The 25,326-nt window shown below is 42.7% G+C and overlaps 2 protein-coding genes across 4 annotated transcripts in view; one reads left to right on the forward strand and one right to left on the reverse strand.

Moving 5' to 3' along the window:
• Positions 1–2,953: 2,953 nt before the first annotated feature.
• On the reverse strand, positions 2,954–24,925 carry LOC129700857 (dynein light chain Tctex-type 5). Of its 2 annotated transcripts, none has more exons than XM_055641622.1 (2): positions 22,077–24,925; positions 2,954–4,017 (listed from the first exon to the last, which is right to left on the reverse strand). In XM_055641622.1, the coding sequence occupies exons 1-2, from the start codon at positions 22,089–22,091 to the stop codon at positions 3,298–3,300; spliced, it is 735 nt and encodes a 244-aa protein (XP_055497597.1). In that variant the 5' UTR covers positions 22,092–24,925; the 3' UTR covers positions 2,954–3,297. The 2 variants fall into 2 exon arrangements, with proteins under 2 accessions (XP_055497597.1, XP_055497598.1); XM_055641623.1 differs by lacking the exon at positions 22,077–24,925 and adding an exon at positions 11,824–14,115.
• The window catches only part of LOC129700856 (BTB/POZ domain-containing protein 19-like), a 124,252-nt gene continuing 120,406 nt past the window's right edge, over positions 21,481–25,326 (forward strand). For both annotated transcript variants that reach the window (XM_055641621.1, XM_055641619.1), the window contains exon 1: positions 21,481–22,222. In XM_055641621.1, the coding sequence (XP_055497596.1) occupies positions 22,131–22,222 (92 nt within the window). In that variant the 5' untranslated portion in view covers positions 21,481–22,130. The remainder of the gene's footprint in view (positions 22,223–25,326) is intronic.

Raw genomic sequence — 25,326 nt, forward strand, 5'->3', positions numbered from 1 at the left:
CCTCTGTGTATCAGTATACTAGTGGATTAATGGCACTCAACACAAGTTGTATAGTATGTGTTCATGTTCACTGTGATGCAGGAATGTATAACTAGTTTCAAGCTATACAGAAGATAAATGAAGACTCAATGTAATGTAATAGCAGAGACATAACTAAAATGACCTCCCAGAGCTGTTTACTGGAGAATTAAATATTTTGAGATTGCTGGCCAATGACTGGTCATGTCTGAACATGCTATCTAACACTGACTTTAAGAGGAAATCTAACCAGATTCCTTCATATTAATGTGTAAGAAGGAACTGCAGGTGCTGGTTTAAACCGAAGATAGAGTAAAAAGTTGGATTAACTCAGCGGGACAGGCAGCATCTCTGGAAAAAATGAATGGGCGACGTTTTGGGTTGAGACCCTTCATAATACTGCATGGAACCTAAATATCTTAGACTTACAGCCTCAATGTCCTGGGGGGGGAGACTTGGAATGATAGTGTGGGAACAGGCGCTACGGCCCAACTTCCTCACACCAGCCAACAATGTCCCAGCTACACTAGTCCCACCTGCCAGCATTTGGTCCATATACCTCCAAACCTGTCCTATCCATGTACCTGTTTAAATGTTGGGATCGTCTTTGCCTCAACTATATTCTCTGGCAGCTTGTTCCATACACCCACCATTCAATCAGCTACTAATTTATTCTGATGCCAGCTCTTCACATGTCAGAACTAATAGAAGTTTGGTTTGGGGGATGGTGTGAAATGGCTGCCAATGTTACGAGTCAACTTGACTTTTTTTTTCCCTTGTGCTCCCTTTACTGGAAAACAAATCTGATTCCTGGAATAATGGGCTGTAAATTTGCCATTGCTCTAAATTAAAATTGTCCTTTCTACTTGTGATTTGTAGTCCTTTCTCCAATTATGATAAACTTTATGATAAAAAAAAATACAGCTGTGTACTTCCTTTCTACAGAATCATACTTCCTGTCTGCCTTTGATCAAGCATCTGTCAACTCTGCACTATGTATTCTTTTTTCATAACTCGCCAATTGTTGAAAAATTGATCAATCTCCCCAAAGAGCTAGACATGTATATTGCCAGTTTAGTTTAGAAATACAGCATGGAAACAGGTCCTTCAGCCCACCGAGTCCATACCGATCATTAATCACCTGTTCCCCCACTAGTTCTACATGCAAGGGGCAATTCTTGCAATTTCTGAAGGTGTCCATGTGTGTTGGGAACTTGATGTTCATAACCTGTAAACAGGTGGTTATTATAGGCTTATAAGCACAGTGATATGTTTCAATTGCTAAAAATGCAGATGGGAAGATAGTTGAGATTGCCGTTTCACAATAGGTGAACGTCGTACTTCTTCACCTGGCATGATTTGTTGGAAAATGCAGCAGATAAGTTCAGAAACATACAATAAATAGAAACGGAGAAAATCTATTTTTAATAAAACAACAATGGTAAACCATTACAGTGGATACTTATATGTTGATGTGTTATACACCAGAGTCATACTATTCCTAACTCTTATCCTGAGTGTATCACTAGTTTCTAGCTCTCGATCAGTCAAGACAGTGTGTATGTATTATGGATATATATATAAAATATAGATATAATTAATTGTCTCCAAAGTAAAACACTACCAATCACTAAGGCTATTTACGTGGAGCCAGGTGCACAATATGTCTTTATATTTGTATCAAGCTTTTTAAAATGATCAATGTTTCTAGTTAGATACTTTGCAAATCCACTTTAGGAAGTGCTATTGAGTTTCTCTGTGGCAACACAGCCTGCTAGATTTCACAAAAGATTTAATTCCTGTTACCAATGAAGTCCTTACTCAACTCCTTGCCATCTTTCTCCAGGGTAGTTTCCCAGCTTATAACATTGTGCCTAACTGTCCCAGTGTTTTCCCTCTTAAACCAAGCGTCCATGTATCAATATGCTTACCCGCTTGCCTGAAAATCATCAGGAACACTTGAGTAGCAAATTGATAAAATAGCACAGGAATATTTTTTTTCCCTCAAGCCTGTTTCATCATTCAATGAGATTATGGCTGATCTCCGATCATCTTTCCTTCATGTCTGCTGATATCAAAGCCAAAAGCTATCCATTGTGGCGGTCCCTGGAGATTAGGCCACTCCTTGGGTCATCCCCCTCGGCTCTTGAGGGACAGGGACGGTTGTCCTCCCACATGGTTTCCCGGTTTCAACTCGGGGGTGATCTGCATGTTTGCCATGCTTCATTAAAGGACTTTCGAACCTGCTTGTCATCTATCCTTTTCCTGACCTCGTCCAGGCCACTACAACTGGTGACCCAAGGAGTGGCCTAATCTCCAGGGACCTCCACACCATCACACATTTAAAGTTTACACTTGATGTAACACAAATTGAAGAGGATCCGAATTTCAACTGGTCTCATCTGATGAATGCTCTCGACCTGAAACGTAACTGATTCCTTTTCTCCTGAGATGCTGCCTGACCTGTTGCGTTACTCCAGCTTTTTGTGTCTGTCTTTGGTTCAACCAACATCTGCAGTTGCTCCCTACACACACTGTTTAAAAGGGTTTTGCTACTTCACTTTCTAGAGGCCAGTTCGGATTTTTTAAGGTATGTTCTTTTGCACTGCCAACTAGCAGAAATAGTCAGCCACAAGGTACCTTTGATACTGGAATCTTGCTTTTAGTGCTGGAGTAACTGAGTGTGCCAGGCATCATCTCTGGAGAGTTTAAGAGGGAACTGCAGATGCTGGAGAATCGAAGGTTACACAAAAAAGCTGGAGAAACTCAGCGGGTGCAGCAGCATCTATGGAGCGAAGGAAATAGGCAACGTTTCGGGCCGAAACCCTTCTTCAGACTGAAGAAGGGTTTCGGCCCGAAACGTTGCCTATTTCCTTCGCTCCATAGATGCTGCTGCACCCGCTGAGTTTCTCCAGCTTTTTTGTGTAACCATCATCTCTGGAGACATTGGATAAGCAACGTTTTGGGTCGGGATTCTTCTTCAGAAATAGTTTTTGACAATCTGTGGAACCAAAATTTTGGAAGCTTCAATCAAATCTCACTAATTTTTCAAATTTCAACAACTACAAATCAGTTTGTGATCTTTGCTAATAATTTCACTGTTCAAGTCTAGTCTGACGTTCTGGTAAACCTACATGTATATTTAGCAACCGCTGAAAATTTCATGTGTTTGGTGATTGAGAAATTCTAGCAATCCTTTTTCCAGGTACTTTGCTTTTCGTCACATGTAGGAAAAAAAATTAAAATATAACAGCAGGATTGTCTGTTCAGGTATGTTAGTTATTCAAAATATAACCCATACACAGTTGCAACAGCAAAAAGTGAAGAGTTTTTGTAAGTGGCCGTGGCATAATTGTCAGTGGTTGTGTCCCACAGACAGCGACTGACAATTTGCATTCCCTGATCATTTAGCTGGCCCAATACCACATTGCATACCAGCTTGTATCGAGGGGCATTGATATCCTTCACCTTCAACCTGATGAGGTCTGTCAAACTCTGCACTAGCTGCACAGATGTTACAGGATTGTACTTGTTGTCAGCCAGGTAGCTTGCAAGTGTGGCCTCCAAAACCTTTTGGATTTTGTCGGCATCAAACTTGCTCCCTTCATCTGGCTGAGCTTTGTAAGTGTTTTCATACCTTACTTCTCTGATGGGTTGGTACAGAGGCAATCCAGAGAAACTGACCTGACCACAGGTCATCCAACTCATGGAATGCCTTTTGCCCAGCATCACAGAGCCTCTGCGAGAAAACGGCACATTCATAGAGCTTAAAATGGAACTCCTTCGGGATGGCATATGTGGTCTTCCATCCATGTTCTTCAGATGTGGATGATGTTTGCCAGTGTGAATATCCATCGATTGAGAACTTCTGCGGGTGGAAATGGATCTTGCACGAGGGCGTGGTCCCAACCCATCTCCAGATAGAGCTTGATTGAACTGAGCTAATGTCTCTTGTGATAAAGGCATCTGCTTGGTTGTCATGGTGATCAGTGTATTGATCTGTTTAAAGGACAAAACATAAATCAACTTTCATTTATATATATATATATATATATATATAGTTCCATCCATATTCTATTTACTATTTTAGTTCCTCATTTTTTAATGTCATCTCCTGCAGCATAGATGGGACTTGGGAACCTGAGAATTGTAACTCTAGGAACAGCTTCTTCCCTACAGCCATTAAACACTACAACCTCATAAGCTATGAACTACAATAGACATTATTATTATTGCACTGTTAATGGTTTTTACCAATAACCTTCTCAGCTGATCGGACGATTCGCTGCAGCCTCTGGGTGTCATGCTTTGTGGCTGAGCCAAACCAGACCATGATGGGAAGGTGAGGACAGACTCTACGATGGCCGTATAGAATTGGACCATCATTGCCTGTGGTAGATTGTGCTTCCTCAGCTACCACAGGAAGTACATCCTTTGTTGTGCCTTTTAGACTGTGGAGTCGATGGTAGCCCCCTCCCACAAGATCCTTAAGATCCTTGATGATGGTTCCCAGGAACTTAAAATACTCCACAGATGTGACTGTGGTGTTGTTGATGGTATTGTTGATGGTGAGTGGGGTGAGGGGAGGGGGAGCTCTCCTAAAGTCTACAATCAATTCGACTGTCTTATGATCAAAAGGAGTGAATTGGTACATTTTGTTTTATGGGAAGGATGTAGAAGAGAAATGGAGGACATTTAAAGGTGACATTTTAAGAGCACAGAACCTTTATGTCCCTGTCTGGTTGAAAGGAAATAGTAAAAATTGGAAAGAGCCATGGTTTTCAAGGGAAATTGGACACTTGGTTCAAAAAAAGAGAGAGATCTACAATAATTATAGGCAGCATGGAGTAAATGAGGTGCTTGAGGAGTATAAAGAATGTAAAAAAAATCTTAAGAAATACATTTGAAAAGCTAAAGAAGATATGAGGTTGCTTTGGCAAAAACGGTGAAAGTAAATCCAAAGGGTTTCTACAGCTATATTAATAGCAAAAGGATAACAAGGAATAAAATTGGTCCATTAGAGAGTCAGAGTGGACAGCTATCTGCAGAGCCAAAAGAGATGGGGAGATATTGAACAATTTTTTTTTTCTTCAGTATTCACCAAGGAGAAGGATATTGAATTATGCGAGGTAAGGGAAACAAGTAGGGTAGCAATGGAAACTATGAGATTCAAAGAAGAGGAAGTACGGACACTTTTGAAAAATATGAAAACGGATAAGTCTCCAAGTCCTGACAGGATATTCCCTAGGACATTGAGGGAAGTTAGTGTAGAGATAGCAGAGGCTATTGACAGAAATCTTTCAAATGTCATTAGAAACGGGAATGGTGCCGGAGGATTGGCGTACTGCGCATGTTGTTCCATTGTTTAAAACGGGTTCTAAGAGTAAACCTAGCAATTATAGACCTGTTAATTTGATGTCAGTGGTGGGCAAATTAATGGAAAGGATACTTAGAGATAATATATATATAAGCATCTGGATAAACAGGGTCTGATTAGGAACAGTCAACATGGATTTGTGCCTGGAAGGTCATGTTTGACTAATCTTCTTGAATTTTTCGAAGAGGTTACTAGGGAAATTGATGAGGGCAAAGCAGTGGATGTTGTCTATATGGACTTCAGTAAGGCCTTTGACAAGGTTCCTCATGGAAGGTTGATTAAGAAGGTTCAATTGTTGGGTATTAATGGTGGAGTAGCAAGATGGATTCAACAGTGGCTGAATGGGAGATGCCAGAGAGTAATGGTGGATGGCTGTTTGTCAGGTTGGAGGCCGGTGACTAGTGGGTTGCCTCGGGAGCCTGTGTTGGGTCCACTGTTGTTTGTCGTGTACATCAATGATCTGGATGATGGAGTGGAAAATTGGATTAGTAAGTATGCAGATGATACTAAGATAGGTGGTAATGAAGTAGATTTTCAAAGTCTACAGAGAGATTTAGGCCATTTGGAAGAGTGGGCTGAAATATGGCAGATTGAGTTTAATGCTGATAAGTGTGAGGTGCTACATCTTGGCAGGACAAATCAAAATAGGACGTACATGGTAAATGGTAGCAAATTGAGGAATGCCGTTGAACAGAGGGATCTAGGAATAACTGTGCATAGTTCCCTGAAGGTGGGATCTCATGTAAATAGGGTGGTAAAGAAAGCTTTTGGTGTGCTGGCCTTTATAAATCAGAGCATTGAGTATAGAAGTTGGGATGTAATGTTAAAATTGTACAAGGCATTGGTGAGGCCAATTCTGGAGTATGGTGTACAATTTTGGTCGCCTAATTATAGGAAGGATGTCAACAAAATAGAGAGAGTACAGAGGAGATTTACTAGAATGTTGCCTGGGTTTCAGCAACTAAGTTACAGAGAATGGTTGAACAAGTTAGGTCTTTATTCTTTGGAGCGCAGAAGGTTAAGGGGGGACTTGATAGAGGTCTTTAAAATGATGAGAGGGATAGAGTTGATGTGGATAAGCTTTTCCCATTGAGAGTAGGGAAGATTCAAACAAGAGGACATGACTTGAGAATTAAGGGACAGAAGTTTAGGGGTAACATTAGGGGGAACTTCTTTACTCAGAGTGGTAGCTGTGTGGAATGAGTTTCCAGTTGAAGTGGTGGAGGCAGGTTTTGATTTTATCATTTAAAAATAAATTGGATAGGTATATGGACGGGAAAGGAATGGAGGGTTATGGTCTGAGTGCAGGTAGATGGGACTAGGGGGGAAAAAATGATAGGCACGGACTTGAAGGTCCAAGATGGCCTGTTTCCATGCTGTAATTGTTGTTATATGGTTATAAAGAGAAGCAGTCATAGAATTAAGACCAAGGAACAAGCATGACAAGCAGAAGTGTGATATTGGTGTAATGGTTCAAGCGGAAACAATAACTTGTGCAATGTGGAGGAAAGGGTAGGAGAGTCCATGTTGATCAAATGTTGAAGCAAGTGACATATCGGTACACTTTGGGGAAAGATGTGATGATAAATTTAATGGAAGAAGTTCTGTAACTTATAGAGCATTGTTCAGCTTTGTAATATGTTGAACCCCAGAGCGTACATACTAGGGAAAAGAAGCCAACATAGTGAAGGTAACTGAAAGGATTTTTAAGAGAGGCAATAAATAGATTTAGGAGGTGCTTAGACTACAAGGCGTACCTAGTTGGAGTAAAGATAAGCATAGAATGTTGTAAACCAGGCTGAGGACAACAGTGCTGATTTGTGATAAGAAGGGTTCTTTTATTACACCCTTTGTCAGACAAATGTGATGATGTTTTTGTAATTAATTAATAGGGAACAAAGTTGAAGGTTAGACTAAGAGAAATACTGATCACATTAAATATTTCAAAAATGTAAAATCCACATGTAACCATTGTGTCGCGAGAATATAAAAAGACTGGGTGCATTGCATTGAAACACTTTGTGTTCTCTCAGTGTGTCCCAGTTGATACTGTTTAGGCCTTGAATAAACCGACTTATTTGAGAAACTCACTACTGCTCCAGCAGTCTGTCTTCATGTGCTGCTCTCTCAAGGTCAAGCACACAATTCTCTCCAACACATTTATTCTAAATGATGATACAGAGGACACTACTGAAGAGGAGCTATGAGTCAACAGTGAGTTGAGTCAGGATGTCACACATTCATAATGGCAAGAAGTAATGACAACACCACAGACTCAAGCACGGTTAGCGTGATCTAACCATCTGATAAAAAACATGTTACAAATAGATCCTGCAATTGCTGAATGTGATATACATGTATGAAAAGAGAAAGGAACATGGTAGATTTGTGCATGAATGTATAAGAGAGGCACGTGGTAAAATGACATCATCTTAGAACAAAAGCATGCATATCAGTTGTTGTTAATCTTCTTTAAAATATATACCCTTGGTGGCTCCCGGAAATTATTATAGACTGTATTTGCCAGCTCTATAAAACTGGCACACAGACCACCATCAATTAGCCAACACTCAATACTGCTGATTCATGTTAACTTTCAGATCTTACATTCCTTTATAATTATGTAAAAGCTGATTTATATTGAACGTTCCTGTATTAATTGCTCTGAACAGTGTACTTCAGTGTTGAGGAGAAATATAGTCTACGAGTTTGTATTTTGTCAAAAGCGGGAAGACATGGGCAACTTCCAGGATTCTTTGGCAGAGAAATATATGTGTGTGTGTGTGTGCGAGAGATTGTATTAGCAATGAGAGAAGAGACTCTGATCTCTCTCTCTTCCTAAAATGATCATGATGGGAGAAGGATAGACAGATGGGATTTTTTTTTCCTTACCAGTGGCAGTTAAATTGTTGGCTAGGGAAGGTGTGATCTAAAAAAAAACAATGTGGAAAACTGTGGAATAGTTTAAAATGACTGGGGAAGAAAAGCAGGCAAGGAGGGAGGGGGGAGGGAAGGGCAGGAGAGGATGAAATGGAGTTACTTAAAATTAGAGAATGAGAGTGGCATGAACATTGAATTTTCTAATCGACTGCCATAAACTGGGACTTGAATCAACAATCTCCTGACTCAGTGACGAGAGTACAATCAACATGGTGGACATACCAAAGAGCTATTTTCTGTTCTATAGGGAATTTGCAGTCTGGCTCCATGCAATAAGGAAAAATCTATTCAGAAAGTTGCACAGTTGGTTTGCTGTATTTGCATGTCAGTTCTTCACATTTGTTTCCAGTAGTCATGGAACACATCTTCAACTCATCACTGACTCGGGTATTAAATTTTTATGTGTAAAAGGAACTGCAGATGTGTAGGAAGAAATTGCAGATGCTAGTTTAAACCAAAGATAGACCCAAAAACCTGGAGTAACTCAGCGGGTCAGACTGCATCTCTGGAGAGAAGGAATAGGTGACATTTCAGGTCATGACCCTTCTTCAGACATGCAGGTGCTGATTTACACAGCAGATAGACCCCAAAATGCTGGAGTAACTCAGCAGGTCAGGCAGCATCTGTGAAGAAAAGGAATAGGTGACGTTTTGGATCGAGACCCTTCACCAATAATAGAATTATGATCATGGGTTGGTTATTTGTTGTACAAACAGCCTGATTTTAATTTCCAAAATCATATGGTTTCTACACCAGCAGCTGACCTGCAACATCATTTTTACTCTTGGTTGGCATCCTTACATTTTAAATGAGCAACTACATTGGTTGTGTAATGATTTACTACTAATACCCAAACCGGTCATAAAATCAAAAAGGTTTTATTTCACAGAGGGCTGCACTGCAAATATTTAAAATAACTTTTCATTTTCATTTTGTTCTCACTAAAAATCTGGCTAGCACAGGATTGCAAAAAAATTTAGAGTCATAGACTTATACAACATGGAAATAGGCTCTTCAGCCCAACTCAACCATGCCGACCAAGATGCCACATCTAAGATAGTCCCATTTGCCTGCATTTGGCTCGTAACGTTCTCAACCTTTCCATTTATCTCAAACATTTTTCAAACCCAATATTTGAACATAGTAAATATTTAATTCACTGCAGAAAAATCTATGAGTGAACTGCTGTATTGCGGTCAACGTTGCATTTTGGTGCACCAGTGCACTAAACTACATGCAGCACTGGTAAGAGCTGCTTGGTCCTGTGATTATCAGTTCGCTCTGCACCTCCTACACTGGGTTAAATTAATAATCATTGCCAAGCCAATCACAACATTACAGCTATCAAAGGAAGCTGACATGTTTCAACAGGTAAAGACAATGCTTCATTAATGTTTTAACTTGTCTATTTATTCAGCAATATAATATGCAATTAATCTTTGTTCAGCAAATTCTGTATTGTGGTCTGCTATTAGCATTTTGGTCTGAGGTCCCATTATAAATGATCCCAGTATTGATCTCATTGCAAAACTAGATAACAGCAAAATGGAATATTGTGAAACAGAATGTGAAGATAAAAGTGCTCTTGGGAAATAGTCTGAAAATCTGTCTTATATTTTACTTGATCATCTTCTCGCCAGGGAAGATGTAAAACACTAGTTACTTGTAATCACCCATTGTATGGCACAGCCCAAGAAGGCTTTAATCTGCACAGGGTATCACGTTCTCAAATTACACTGGATAGGAAGAAAGGTTTGTGGGAAGGAAGAGAGGACTTTATGTCCTTCCAAAATTGTACTATGCAGAACCTTGCTCAATGCTACAGCTGAGGCTTAATCAATAAATTACAAAGGTTTAGCATAATTCCCTTACATTTGTAGTTTAAAACCTTATGCCCATGTTGGGAAATATGTCAACTTGGTCTGCAACCCTGAAATATTTGCAACTAAATAGACAAGGTCCCTTTGTTTTTACAACTGCTTTAAAATTGCAGTTTTAGTACCAATGAGACCCAAGTTCAAGTTCACATTTATTGTCACATGCACCAATTAGTACGGTGACATTTGAGTTACCAAACAACCATACGAATAAAAAGAACACAATACACAATAGAGTTTAACCCAGATGTCAAACATAGAACAATGCACTAATGAAGTGGGAAGGATGCAAAGTACAAGGTAGACAAAATCAGTCTGAAGAAGGGTTTCGGCCTGAAACGTTGCCTATTTCCTTCGCTCGATAGATGCTGCCGCACCCGCACCCGCTGAGTTTCACCAGCAATTTTGTCTACCTTCGATTTTCCAGTATCTGCAGTTCCTTCTTGAACAGGATACAAAGTACAGCCTTGCTTGGCTAAGTGGATGGTCAGGGAGGGTAGCCCTCTAAGGTGAGCCCATTGCCATGCTCTGAAATGAAGGAAGTGGAATGAATATCGCCTGCCATTGGACGCGAAAAGATCAACTTCAGATGATGATTGAGGACATAATGTTTTTTCAGAAAGGAGTGGCCTTGGTTGTTCTGATAATTGCAGTACAGTACAGTACAGCCTGCTGTATAATCAACCCACCCAAGTTATAAACCATCTCAATCACTGCCCTAAACACTTTATTTGTGTCCTTACAGCTAAATGGAATAATACACATGTCAATTTGTACACAATTTGATGCATGATAGATAAATATACTTTGACCGTTTTCTGTTAAAAGAGTTATTTTAAACAGGAGTTTTGTCTGCTAAATCTATGGCATCTACCTGAATGTTTTATGTAAACTAAATCAATCTTCATTCCTCCACTGAGCCATGAACCTAAATTACGTGCTCAAGTTCCAGACAAGGATTTGAATATATAAACATCTGGCCTCAGCGGCTTCTAAGTGAGTCAAAACCTTGGTATCTTATTCCCTCTACTAGACAGATTTTCCAGCTTAGGCTAATGACTTAAGCTGAAGGCATTAAAATACAAATGTAAATCAGCACTACTACAAATGACTTGATCCAATGTTTTCCAAACCTCTGCGTAACAGAATACCGAGGCTCATTTCGAACCACTGGTGGTTACAACTGAGATTTTGAACCTGCTACCTGCTGAATTGTGAAGAGTAACATGGAGCATTGCACACCTCCTCATTACGCTGGATTAAAATAAGCAATATTGTCACTGTCATGCATGGATGAATGTCTGCAAAACTTATGAATATTTCATTGTTTTCTGGCAATGCTAAATGCAAAACTCATCTTTAAACCTACCGTATTATAAAGTCATCCCATCAAAGCACAGCACCTTTATTGAACTATTTTTAAGCCGTTTTAACATTTTTTTGATCTTAGTTATGTATACCTTCATCCTTTCTTCACTGGGAGAAACTTGCAATAGATAAAAACAAATCTAATGGCTAGGAATTCTGTACAGTTCAATACTTATATACGTATAAAAGATAAGGCTATTTGGAAAATAAAATTAACAACAAAGCAAAATTAAAGAAACTTACCCTGCAGAGAAATTTAAAGCAACTGATTTCTGGTAACTTGCTGCAATCCAAGTTAAAAAATTAATATTTCTTTAAAACTGTCTGCTATTACCAATCTGGAGCAGAAAACACTGGTTTTTAAAAGTGTTTTACACTTCCATGGAGATGTTATCAGGTGTCTTCAAGCCTCCTGAACTGACTGCAAACTATTAAAAAAACCCAGTCGTAATCGTTACCAAGTGCATTGACCACCTGATAAACAATTGACCACTGATTGCGAGGCTTATTGCACCACTGCACCACATGAAGGCAAGCAGTCTTGAGCTATTGGTGCTACACATGTCTGGGCAACTCGTCATTCGTACAGGTCTCCAAGGTTACAGCTTCAACCCCATGGCAATCCTCCTGAACAATATTAACTTTTCTCAAGGTCCAAGGCCAGTTGGACGTCAATTTTATTTCAATGTCTGTTACACGTTTGACATTTGGTGCTTCTTGTACCTTCCACCCCTTCGAGTTGCTACTACTTGTCAGGGCTTGGCAGTTTTAGAGAGGTCTACTGGCGTCTAATTCTGAAGCTGGCATTATTTCTACATACTCATGTGTGGCCAATTTTTAAACAAATTATTATTTTTTCCTCATTCATCAAAAACTTGTTTGGGCATTTTCCCTTGCCAACATGTCAGACAAGGGAACTTTCCCCAGGCCTTCATTAATTAAGGCATTTTAGAAGCTTTGAGAGGTTTAAAATGTAATTCATTTTAATTTCTTCTTCTGCAGACATATGGGCCACTTGGATCTAAAACATTCTTGCAGGGGGTGTGAACACAATACACATATAAGTGACTGTTCAGAAGATTGTCGTACTTGGGAAGTGTTGGGAGGTTATCTATTTATAACAGCAAAAGACACAAAGTGTTGGATTGACTCAACACTTCTAGAAGGGTGTCTATCCGAAACATCACCTTTTCATGATCCACAGAGATAACGCCTGACCCGCTGAGTTACTCCTGCACTTTGTGTCCTATTTTGTAAACCAGCATCTGCACTTCCTTGTGTATCTATTTATAACAGTACCTTGAGTTGACATACATCAACTATCAATGCTGCTATTCTCATGTACATCTCATCCACACTATTCCTTGGCTTAGTCATACACCATGAAAACAGGACCTTTAGCTCAACTTGCCCATGCCAACCAAGATACCACATCCAAACTAGTCCAATCTGCTTGTGTTTGGCCTATATCCCTCTGAGCCTTTCCTATCCATTTGTTAATTGTATTCCTTGTACCGTGTATCCTTTAGTCATTTAATGTCTTCTGCCTTGAACCTAGAACAAAACTTTCACTTTTGCTCTTTCCTCTCCTCAATCATTTCCCTGAATTTTAAAACTTGTTTTATCTCCAGTTCCACTGTCATTATTCTTATTCTTTATTTATTGATGCTTGCTGAATCTTTCCCGAAGTTTCTGTGTTTTAATTCAGATTTACAGTATTCACTTCATTTTGCTGCTATAATATTGTTTATTGGTCAGATTTTGGTCATTGGTTGTGGTCTTGACCCCCTCCGGAGTCATGCAACAATTATGGCCAAGTGTGGAAACAAGGAACTGCAGATGTTGGTTTACAAAGATAAAGACACAACGTGCTGGAGTAACTCAGAGGGTCCGGCGGCATCCCTGCAGAACATGGATCGGTGATGTTTTGGGTCGGGACCCTTCTTCAGACTGTTAAAGGCCACCTGGGATCTGTATAAAAGTGGGTGCAGTTCCTGAGAAAAATGTTACTGCACTCATGCCATTGCATTTAGGTAAACAGGGAATTGCTGAAACAATGTTATTTAGTTTGGCTCTTTTAATTAAACCATTCACAGTGATCTGGATGGCAGGCATCTGAAGCATATCGAATGTTAATGAGCCATTATGGGTGATGCAGTTTGCTAGTAGATTGCATGTTCTAACATTAGTGAGAAAATTACTATCGGCACAAGATCTTAAAATCAATGGACCCATAGTCCTCTTGTGGGTAACAGTGGTTTTATAGTAAATATCAGCAGATAGTTTGTTTCTTGAGATATAGACAGAGTGATTCAGAAAATGGAGAGAGATATCAGAAATAGTCCAAATGAATTTGACAGCAAGGTGGAAATTTGTAGTGAAGGTGATAATATTGATGAGTTCCACACGAGTGCAGGAAAAATCTGCAATGCAGTCTTTGATGTGCCAAAGAAAGAATTGTGGAGAAGGTTGGGGAGAAGGACAATTCTAATTAGTCAACAAAAAGAGAGGTGTGGCTAGGTCTAATGCAAGTGCAGGCACGGTGGCACAGTGGTGGAGTTGCTGCCTTACAGCACTTGCAGCACCAGAGACCCAGGTTCGATCCCGACTTGTTGGCCTTTATAACAAGGAGAATCGAATATAGAAGCAAAGAGGTCCTTCTGCAGTTGTACAGAGCCCTAGTGAGACCACACCTGGAGTATTGTGTGCAGTTTTGGTCCCCTAATTTGAGGAAGGCCATTCTTGCTATTGAGGGAGTGCAGCATAGGTTTACAAGGTTAATTCCCGGGATGGCGTGACTGTCATATGCTGAGAGAATGGAGCAGCTGGGCTTGTACACTCTGGAGTTTAGAAGGATGAGTGGGAATCTCATTGAAACATATAAGATTGTTAAGGGCTTGGACACGCTAGAGGCAGGAAACATGTTCCCAATGTTGGAGGAGTCCGGAACTAGGGTCCACAGTTTAAGAATAAGGAGTAAGCCATTTAGAACGGAGACGAGGAAACACTTTTTCTCACAGAGAATGGTAAGTCTGTGGAATTCTCTGCCTCAGAGGGCGGTGGAGGCAGGTTCTCTGGCTGCTTTCAAGAGAGAGCTAGATAGGGCTCTTAAAAATAGCAGTCAGGGGATATGGGGAGAAGGCAGGAACGGGGTACTGATTGGGGATGATCAGCCATAATCACATTGTATGGCGGTGCGGCTCGAAGGGCCGAATGGCCTATTCCTGCACCTATTGTCTATTGACTACGGGTGCTGTCTGTATGGAGTTTGTACGTTTACCCCGTGACCGCGTGGGTTTTCTCCGAGATCTTCGGTTCCTCCCACACTCCAAAAACGTACAGGTTTGTAGGTTAATTGTCTTGGTATAAGTGTAAATTGTCCCTAATGTGTGTAGGATAGTGTTAATGTGCGTTGATCGCTAGTTGACACAGATTAGGTGGGCTGAATGGCCTGTTTCCGTGCTGTATCTCTAACCTAAACTAAAAGTGCCCATGGCAAGACCTTTAATTTATAGAAAATGAGAGGAATCAAAAGAAAAGTTCAAAGTAAGAATAAGTTCTGCCAGGTGGATGAGTGTTAGTGGAAGGAAGCTGGTCAGATCTTTGTTTTAGAAAGAAGCAGAGGGTATTAAGATCATATAGAGGGATAAAGGTGTATATAAAATGGATGTCCATGGTGAATGGATGATGTCCATTAGTCCAGGAGGTGGGGACCAGGGAATTAAAAGTTGCCACAATGATGCAGGGAAAGTGAGGTGACTCGGGGAAAGTGAGTGAGGTGAATCTGCAACATCCAGGTTCAGGAGCAGCTTCTTCCCCACAATCATCAAACTATTAAACACAACTTCAAACAAACTCTGAACTATAACAGCCTATTACACTTTATCTGTTTATTTATGTTTATATATATATGATCTATGGTATATAGACACACTGATATGTTCTGTATTTATGCCTACAATATCCTGTTGTGCTGCAGCAAGCAAGAATTTCATTGTCCTATCTGGGACACATGACAATAAACTCTCTTGACTTGACGATGCAGGTTGGAAGGAACTGAACAAGAGGAGGCAGGATAGTATTGAGGCATACAAAGAGATAAATTCAGTGGGTAAGAGCGGGCAGAGGTAAATGGTGTACCAGGACAATCCTGTTTATGGATCTTTGGTTAAGAGAATGTATTGAAAATCTTTAAATCTAGTTCTCATCTCATAATGTTTCCATTATTCCTTTCTCACCACCAGAAAACTGTTAATGAGTTAAAGATAATATTTAATTTACTAAAATAAACAATGCTAAAAGATAAAATTATCGATGTTAACAAAGGCACCAGTTACAGCAGGCTCTATTTGTATCAACATCACGTGTTCCTTTTCCAGGAGTGACGGGGCACAAATGTTTAATGTGTGAGCAAACCTTCCGGAGAAGGTGTGACTGTACCGCATAATGTGATGCATTTTAAAGTAAATTAATTAGATTTTGCACAGTCCATCTTTTAATGATGAAGATCAGATTTAATTTTGGACAAATTGTGGTATGTAAAAATACAGTCCCTGCTTATTACAGATCGTATAAGGTCCACGTGGACTTCCCCAAACGTGTTAATGCAGAGCAGCACAGCACAGGAACAGGCCCTTCAGCCCACCTGCACATAATCCAGTTTCCTCCATTCTCTCTATATTATGTGTCTAAAAGCCTCTTAAATACTTCTACCACCACCCCTGGCAGTGCTTTCCAGGCACCCACCACTCTGTGTAAACAAAAATTGCCCTGCTCATCTCCATTAAACTTTCTCCCTCTCACCTTAAAGTTATGCCCATTAGTCTTTGACATTTCCACCCTGTCTACCCTATTTTTGCATTCATAATTTAATATACTTTTATCAGGTCTCCAGCCTCCGACACCCCAGAAAAAATAATTCAATCTCTCCTTATAGCCAATACTTTCCAATCCAGATAGAATTTTGGTAAACCTCTTCTGCACTTTCCCCAAAGCCTCCACATCCTTTCTGTAAAGGGGTGACCAGAACTGCAAACAATACTCCAAATGGGTCTAACTAAAGTCCTCTAAAGTTGCTATCCTATACTATAAAGATGCAACATGACTGCTAGACTCTGTTTAAAAGGCCCTGACCCACTTACGTGTCCTTGGCAAATTACGCGACCTCGTCATCGCGTTGAGGCGCACGGGCATCGTGTGGCCGCACGTGGCCGGTCCCACTGAGAAGCGCGGAGGGGTATGTAGACCTCCAACAGCAGCCGCCGCCGGCACCCACTATCGTCGCGCTTGCTGGGGCTCACGGCAGTTTCGGTCGCTCCACCCTACTCTACGCCCAGAGCGGGGCCCAGACAATTGCCGCTGACACACTCTGGCGTACCTCAGCGGGACGCCCGCATCTTGGAGAGGACGGACTGGATGATGTTTGGGGTCCCGCCTTTTCAGACTGCGAAGGGTTTGCCCGAAATGTCACTCTTGCTCTCTCAGAGAGCTGCGTGCCGCTGAAGTTCCTCGCTTTGTGTCCCTCTTATTCTGCCGTCACACGTCCGCCGCTGTGGCGGGCCCCTGCAGTCGCGCGTGCCTTCCCGGCACTCGCACGATATGGATGGCCGTATTTCGCTCTTCCTTTCTCTCTTCCATCCCATCACTGGAGCCCACGGACACGACCGCTCCCCGATTTCCCTTCGCGTTATGGCTGTACCTCCCCGTCGGGCTGAGGCCTTTTTCCTCTTACGGATACGTAGTGTCGAGCGCCTTCCCTCCTCTTTCCTGACCTGTTGTCCTCGGCACCACTGCTAGCGAGCACGGTTTACCTCCCTCGCTCCTCTCTTGCCCTGGGTGGTGTCTACTTTTCGGTACTACTGACACGCCATCATTGGTACCTCTATGTTGTGATTGTGCCTCTATTATGTGGGGCGACCTCGTGCAGCTGCTTGCTGAGCGGGTCCGAGGAGCATAGCAGCCAGACATTGCTTGGGTGCTCTGGGTTCACCCCTAGTTCACTCAGTGTGCGGCTGGACTGGCCCTTTGTGGGTCGAGACCGTTTAACCGTCTCTACATTCTTCCCTGTCCACCCCTTTTCGTGCACTCCCTCCAGCTTTGCTTGGTGACGATTGCCCTTTTCGTGTTTTAGGCGTCCGCTCGCCTGTCACATTGTTGTGGAGTTGCGGACAGACCGCCCATGGCGACACTAATGTAGTCAACCATCTATGTTATTTGTACTTACAACGTTCCTATGTCGGTCCTCCGCACGGCACTAGCCACACACACGTTTGCCTCTACCGCCATACTTCCGCCCTCCGTCGGCCACACATGACTTGCGTCGCCGGCTTTCTGGCCACGACCCTTATTTTTTTTTTTACCTCGTTATTATTTTATTTTTTGTTCTTGTTTTTGATTCACTCCGGCCATGTCGACACGTTTTTTATTTGCTTTTGTGTTGATTCACTCTAGCGCCTGTCTGCGTATGGGCCCCTTAGGCCGGTCGCCCCCCTGGCACATTTCAGAGCCACACCCATCTCTCTACTCCTCTTTAATCCCCCGCAGATGTATGTCCGGATCGGCATTTTTTTGTTGTTTCAGTAGTGAGCGTCGCCGCCTGGAAGCTCCGAGCATTTGTTATTCTATTTCACGGTGTTCCCTATGTGTCGGGGTGTGTCGCACTCTCACACTCCCCCCCTGCGTCGTCTACACACCCTTCATCTAGTGTGTGTGAGCTCTATAGACTTTCGACACACTTGAGATTTTCATACGCGGGAACGGTGTGCTGTGGTCGTGTTTTGATTGCGGATGGTTCATGCGTCGTGTTATCACTACGTGACGGATCGGCGGAGGTCGTCTCTTTCGACATCTGTGTCTCGGCTTTCGTGCCGGCGCTGCTGGCGACGTCTGGCTCTGCTGCACAGTGTATGCTCGACAGACGTCGCGCCGTGTTGCTGACGTCCCTCGTGTTGTATCCAGCCACGCAGTCAGATGACACGCAGACGTGAACAGTCAGTTGTATTTTCATCATATCACACACGGTTCTATTCTTCTTTATTAGCCGACTTTTATGTCCGAAGCCTATTGACCGCACGCGCGCGCTTATACAATGCGGGCAGAGATCAATTTTTTAGTACACTAGACGTGTGTGTGTTTGTTTAGTTTTTACCCGACAAGGTGGGGGCTGTCAGTCACCTTAGGTGTAGTGTGGTATATGACCCGCGCGATGTGTATTGGCCGTGTTTTTTACACGCTTGGTCTAGCACCCTTTTTCATGCCTGTCTGGATCATTGCCACACCCGCCAGTTCACGGTTTCCAAATGCCTCACAGCTCTAGAACACACTCAAATCCTGCCCACCCCCTGTTGTATGTGCTATGGTTGACACATCCTTGTTCCCCATTCTCTCTATGCTGTGTTCTGTGTAGTGGGGGGGCTTTACATCTTCCCGTGCATGAGGGTGCCCTCTCCTCATGTCTGTACTTGCGCACACCTGTGTCCAAGAACGCCCCCCCCGTGATCTACACACACTTGATTTTCCGTACAGTGTGTTATAATGTAGTGTTGGCCCGGACCGGCCCATGGCACTCGAATATTCATCACTAGAAGATAAACAATTTCGAGCCTAGGGGCCAGTGAGGGAAAGCCTTGCATCCATCCATCCCCGTTCCCTAGGTTGGTCGCTGCTCAGACTTCCTTACTTCAGGCGGAGCCCTTGGTTTTCAATTCAGCACAGCTTTACATGCGAGACAGCAGAAATGTCATCTCCCATCTTCTGTAGGCGCGGCAAGGTAAGTTTTGGCACGCCCTCGGTATTATAGTATTTGAGTTGATTCCAGGCTGACCCGCCCGTTCGCGACGCACGTGATGTGCGCCACCTGTGTTACCGCCGCACAGAACGCGGCCAACTCTGCTCGAGTATGTGTCGGCCCGCAAGGCCACACGCACACACACATCGTGGTGTTTTTCCAGCGGTGTGGTGCTCCTCCCTTGCCCCCACACTGCGGATCCTTCCCCCACTTGCCCTTTTGTGGTTTTTATCTTCGTTGTTCCGCTTTCTCTCTTTTTTTTTTTTTTTTTTTGCTTTTTAACATTTTCATTTCCCCTTTTTTTTTTTTTGTTCAAGCTCTTCTTCTTTTTTTTGGTTTTTTGCACTCAGACAACCACGCACCAGCCGGCGTGCTCTGTTCTCCTCTTAGGCCCGCGCGATGCGCGCCGGCCCCTGCCCTTCCTCTTTTGTCTTCTATCTGTATATTGTACAGCATCCGTACTTTAGACATGTGCGTGGTGTCGGCAGTCTAGTTATCCCCCTTGGCGGCGTATCGACATGACAACGCAAGGTATCCTCCTGTTCACGCGTGCTACTGTCACTCAGAGGACATCACACACACACAACCCACGGGGCGACGCTCCTCACCGCCCGAGCAGCTTGTTTCTCCTGTTGCACGATCTCCTCTTGTTTCTTTCACGAAGCCAGGCACCACATGTCTGTGTGTGGTCAAGGGGGAATCGGTATTTTGTCTACTCAACGGCCTTTGGCAGCAACCGGTTTTTGTACTATTTGTGATGGTGGGTATATTATTCTGCCCATCCCCACGTATTATATGTGTCGCGGTTACTGTTGCGGGCCCTGTCTCTCTTGGAGTGGGCCCCCCGACGCGTCTTTTGGATCCCGGTGTCGCACTGTTTTTTATGGGTATATAACCCACTCACCCCGAATATTCACGGTCCTGATGCGGATGTTATTGACCGTGCTACACTTTTTGCACACAGTGTTTCGAATCGTTACAAATTCACAAAGGGCATTTGGTCCATTGTTTCATTATGTTCCCCGGTTGGTTTGTTTTTGTGTTGCACACAGCATGCGCTTTGCTCAGATAAGGGGAAATATCTTAAGGTTTTCTTACCAGTACGCTTGTCCCTCACACTCTTTGAAAAACCCGACCTACGTCATGCCAAACAAGCGAACTCTGCTCGAGGGATACAATTCCTACACCACTTATATAATCGTCTTGTCTTTTTCTCTGTTTAGAGGATTTGTCGTACGCCCTTCTTGTGTGTCCACATGTTATTATACGTCGCTTGTATCTCCATAACTATTACTTACGCACACATGATTGCATAATCTTTTTCTTCGCTTATTTGTGTATTTATGCGCACATGATAGTTCTCGTGAAATGTGTTGATAGTTTGAGCTTTTATTTTTTGTCTAACATTCTACATGCTGTGCTCTTTCCTATCGTCTCTTAATGTGTGTGGTCGTGTGCCCCGACCACCTTGAGCTCGGCTGGCGGAGCATGGGTTCTATAATTCTGTAAAAGCTTAGTTACGTCTGTGTTGCGAAGTTCCTATATCTTCACACCCAAAATGTCATGCTTGTGCTAGCCACTGTGGCTTGCCTTGTCTTGTCGGCTAAAATTAGTGAATACTGCAGGCAATTTATTTGTTAATTATTGTTCTTTTCTGTTGTCTGTGTGTGCACCACGTGGTACGACCTAACATAGGCACACATCCACACCACTATACCCCACATAATCATCGAAATTAGTTCAAACTATTATATGTGTGTGTTACACACACCTATTACAACGGCAATGAAAAGCATAAACGTGTGTGTATGCAAGCACGACGCCACACAATGTGGTTGGCTCTTGATCCATTTACACTAGGCATGTCCTTGACATTATTGAACTTCTGTACTGTGATTTCACGCAGCACCAGTTTTGGAAATGTGTGTGCCTGTGTGGGAGTGCACATTTGCTACACAAATTTTTCAATTTAGTACCCCCCCCCCCAAGGTACAGTCTTTATAATTTGAGTATTGAGAGTTGTCAGAGCCATTGAGATTTCTCTATTTGACGGACATTCATAGTTAGATTTAGGTCGGGACACTCTTGTTCACTTAAAAGGTGTCCACCTTTCTGAACTGCCAGAATCAAGTAGTACATTAAGTGTATTGCCATTAATGGATATCGTTGTAGCTGCATGAGCCAAGCTCTGAGGAAATGCAGCTGTAATTGCACATAAAGAAGGTGTGTATATGGCAGCAGTCACACTTTTAGTAGTTGCTTTGGACTTGCATACTCTAGAATAATGTCTCTTCTTGCCACAACTATTACAAGTTGCCTCTCGAGCAGGACATGTCTCTCTCTTATGAATATTACCCCCGCAAAAGTAACAGTTCCTTTTTGAATCATTATATGCTGCGGCAAGGGCACCTTTATCAGCAGGAATTGTTTCCGTTTGCTCCATATTCAATCCCATTCAAAAGACTGTGCCCAGTGCTTCTACAGTGCTTCCCCATTGCAACACTGACTGCTGTACATTTAAATTGCAAATTGTATTCTTCACAGAGGAAACAAAAATCACTAGTTGCATCCCCTCTCTCTCTCTCCACCTTCTAACTTGCTTTCCTTGTATTAGTATCCTCCCTCTATTTTTTCCCCCTCTGCATCTGTTCTTTTTTTCCATTTCCTTCTCTTGTTTTATTTTCTTGTTAAACTTGTCCCCCCCCCCTACCCGTTTCCATTTCATTTCCCCTGGTCTCCGCTCGGCAAAGGCGGTGCCGTAGCCATGGCCGGGCCGCCTCAGCCCGCTTGCCTCTGGGGGAACCTCGCTTCCTTCGCCGCCGACATGAGGAAAATGATCAACGCGCCCGAGCTCAGGTGAGAGCGCCGGCGGGAAGCAGGAAACACCGGGGATTGGAAGAGCACCGTAGGCCTCACACAGACTCGCCACCAGAGCCGGGCGTTTGCATGAACTTTTGCTAATAGTTGCTGGGATTTTTACTTTAAAGTGACCGCTTCAGTTGAAATAAATCCTCTACTGTTTGAAAACTTTGATGCAACTTAAGGTGCACTTTCTAAAACTACCAATATAAATTAAGAATCGAAAGTAAACGACACGTTTCTTTAAAATAAACACACGCACACACGGGAAATGTCTTATGTGACTTTGTTTGGAAATACTATTTCAGTATAAATTGTTACGTTATCATTATGGAAATTTTTTATTTGTCTGTAAAGTGCACTCGTCAGGTGCTCTGAAATATGCAAAAAAAAAAATTCTATTAGGCTTAATGTTTAACTGATACCTTTAATAGACAAATACAGGCTTCAGGAGAAATTTTGTTCAAGAAAAATACTCTGCTGCACTGTACTGGGATGTTCCAGACAGCATAGGTCCAACAACCATCCTCCTTCCTAACTGCATGGCAAGCTGTCACCTTTGCTTTCAGTGTGTACATACATACCCACGTGTTTTGAGTGTGGAAGAAACATTGAAATGAAGATCATTGAGATGCAATAAACCAAAGGCTAATCCACGAATCCACGCTAATCCATCAATGCCTCTTCAGTTTGCTGTTTCTTTGGACTAAATAAGGGACACTTGCAATTATAATGTACTTTTTACACCCTCAGATCATCCTAAAACATTCATACGTTTGCAGACTAATCACATTTGTTCTAATGTGGAATATGCTGCAACCAGTTTACATGGCAGATATATAGATGATCTGTTATGGTGATTTCTTTCTTGGTGAATATCCTTGGGGTTAGATGATTTGCTTCCATTGCAGATCTTTTGGGATCTGGGGTGACTAATGAACATTGTGAGATCTACAGATACTGTTGAAGGAGGTGCAACTGGAACTTGACAGGACAGGAGAGAGGGTTGATTAGATTAATTAATTCTCTTGCTGCTATTTACACTTGGCATCTAAAATCTCTCATGGAGAGATTCAAAGTTCTCTACCATCCCAGATGTTTCTTGGCAATTTGAGCATGAGCGGAGTCACTGAGGATGCCAACCTTTTGCCAATGATAGACACAAAAAGCTGGAGTAACTCAGGCAGCATTTCTGGAGAGAAGGAATGGGTGATGTTTCGGGTCAAGACCCTTCTTCAGACTTGTTGGGGATAAGGGCAACAAGAGATAGAGTCATAGAGTGATACAGTGTGGAAACAGGCCCTTCGGCCCAACTCGCCCACACCGGCCAACAATGTCCCAGCTACACTAGTCCCACTTGCCTGCGCTTGGTCCATATCCCTCCAAGCCTGTCATATCCATGTACCTGTCTAACTGTTTATTAAATGTTGTGATAGTCCCAGCCTCAACTACCTCATCTGGCAGCTTGTTCCATACACCCACCACCCTTTGTGTGAAAAAGTTACCCCTTGGATTCCTATTAAATCTTTTCCCCTTCACCTTGAACCTATGTCCCCTGGTCCTCGATTTCCCTGGGCAAAAAAGACCTGATCTATTCCTCTCACGATTTTGTATACCTCTATAAGATCTCCCCTCATCCTCCTGCGCTCCATGGAATGGATACTCAACCTCTCCCGATAGCTCACACCCTCTAGTCCTGCCATATTCCTCATAAATCTTTTCTGAACCCTTTCATAATTGACAATATCTTTCCTATAACATGGTGCCCAGAATTGAACACAATATTCTATATTTGGTCTCACCAACATCTTATACAACTGCAACATGACCTCCCAACTTCTATACGCAATACTCTGACTGATGAAGGCCAAAGTGCCAAAAGTCTTTATGACCACCTTATCTACCTGCAACTCGACCTTCAAGGAACCATGCACCTGTACTCCTAGATCGCTCTGCTCTACCACACTACCCAGAGGCCTACCATTTGCTGTGTAGTCCTGCCCTTGCTACCCAGAGGCCCACCATTTACTGTGTAGGTCCTGCCCTTGTTTGACGTCCCAAAATGCTCACACTTCTCACACACTCACCTGGCCAATCGATCCAGATCCTGCTGCAATCGTTCACAACCATTGTCACTATCTGCAAAACCACTAACTTTTGTATCATTAGCAAACTTGCTAATCTTGCCCAGTATGTTCTCATCCAAATCATTGATGTAGATGACAAATAGTAACGGGCCCAGCACCAAACCCTGAGGCACACCACGTCACAGGCATCTAGTCTGAGAAGCAACCTTCCAGCATCACCGCCTGCATGGAGCCAATTTGCTATCCATTCAGCTATCTCTCCTTGGATCCCATGCGATCTAACCTTCCAGAGCAACCTACCATGCGGAACCTTGTCGAACGGCTTACTGAAGTCCATGTAAACAATATCTGCAGCTCTGCCCTCAACACCCTTTTTGGTCACGACCTCCCATGCACAAAACCATGCTGACTATCCTTAATCAGCCCTTGCTCATCCAAGTGCCTGTATCTTATCCCTCAGAATACTCTCCAGTAACTTACCAACTACAGATGTTAAGCTCACCGGCCTAAAGTTCCCAGCATTTTCCCTGCAGCCCTTCTTGAAAAGAAGTACGACATTTGTCACCTTCCAGTCTTCTGGCACCTCTCCTGTATTTAATGATGACTCATATTTAAGGACGAGTTTCCCCCTCCACGGTTACCATGTAATCCCAAACTACCTGCTCCTTGGTCGGATAGTCGGCGACTAAACCGTCTCCCCCACCTGGTTTGCCAGGTGAGGAGGGGGCTGTGGACCGCCAGCAGGATCAAAAACAAGACCTGTCAAAGGGCAGATGAGTTTCTAGTGAGCCAACGGCCATCCACACTTCAGTAGAAGTTGCGATCACTGTCGTACATTGCATTGTCAGGAATGATGATAAAGCACACACGCCAAAATCCTATACTTTCAGTGGTGGAGGTCTGCAGGAAATGGAGGACAGAGATGTGTGGTGCATCCTTCACAGTTCCCGTTGGCAACCAGCACCACTGCGTCGCTAATGTTCTCAACGATGATGAATGAATGAATTACGTAAA

The sequence above is a fragment of the Leucoraja erinacea genome, chromosome 10 (genome assembly GCF_028641065.1).
Source record: "Leucoraja erinacea ecotype New England chromosome 10, Leri_hhj_1, whole genome shotgun sequence".
NCBI lineage: Eukaryota > Metazoa > Chordata > Chondrichthyes > Rajiformes > Rajidae > Leucoraja > Leucoraja erinaceus.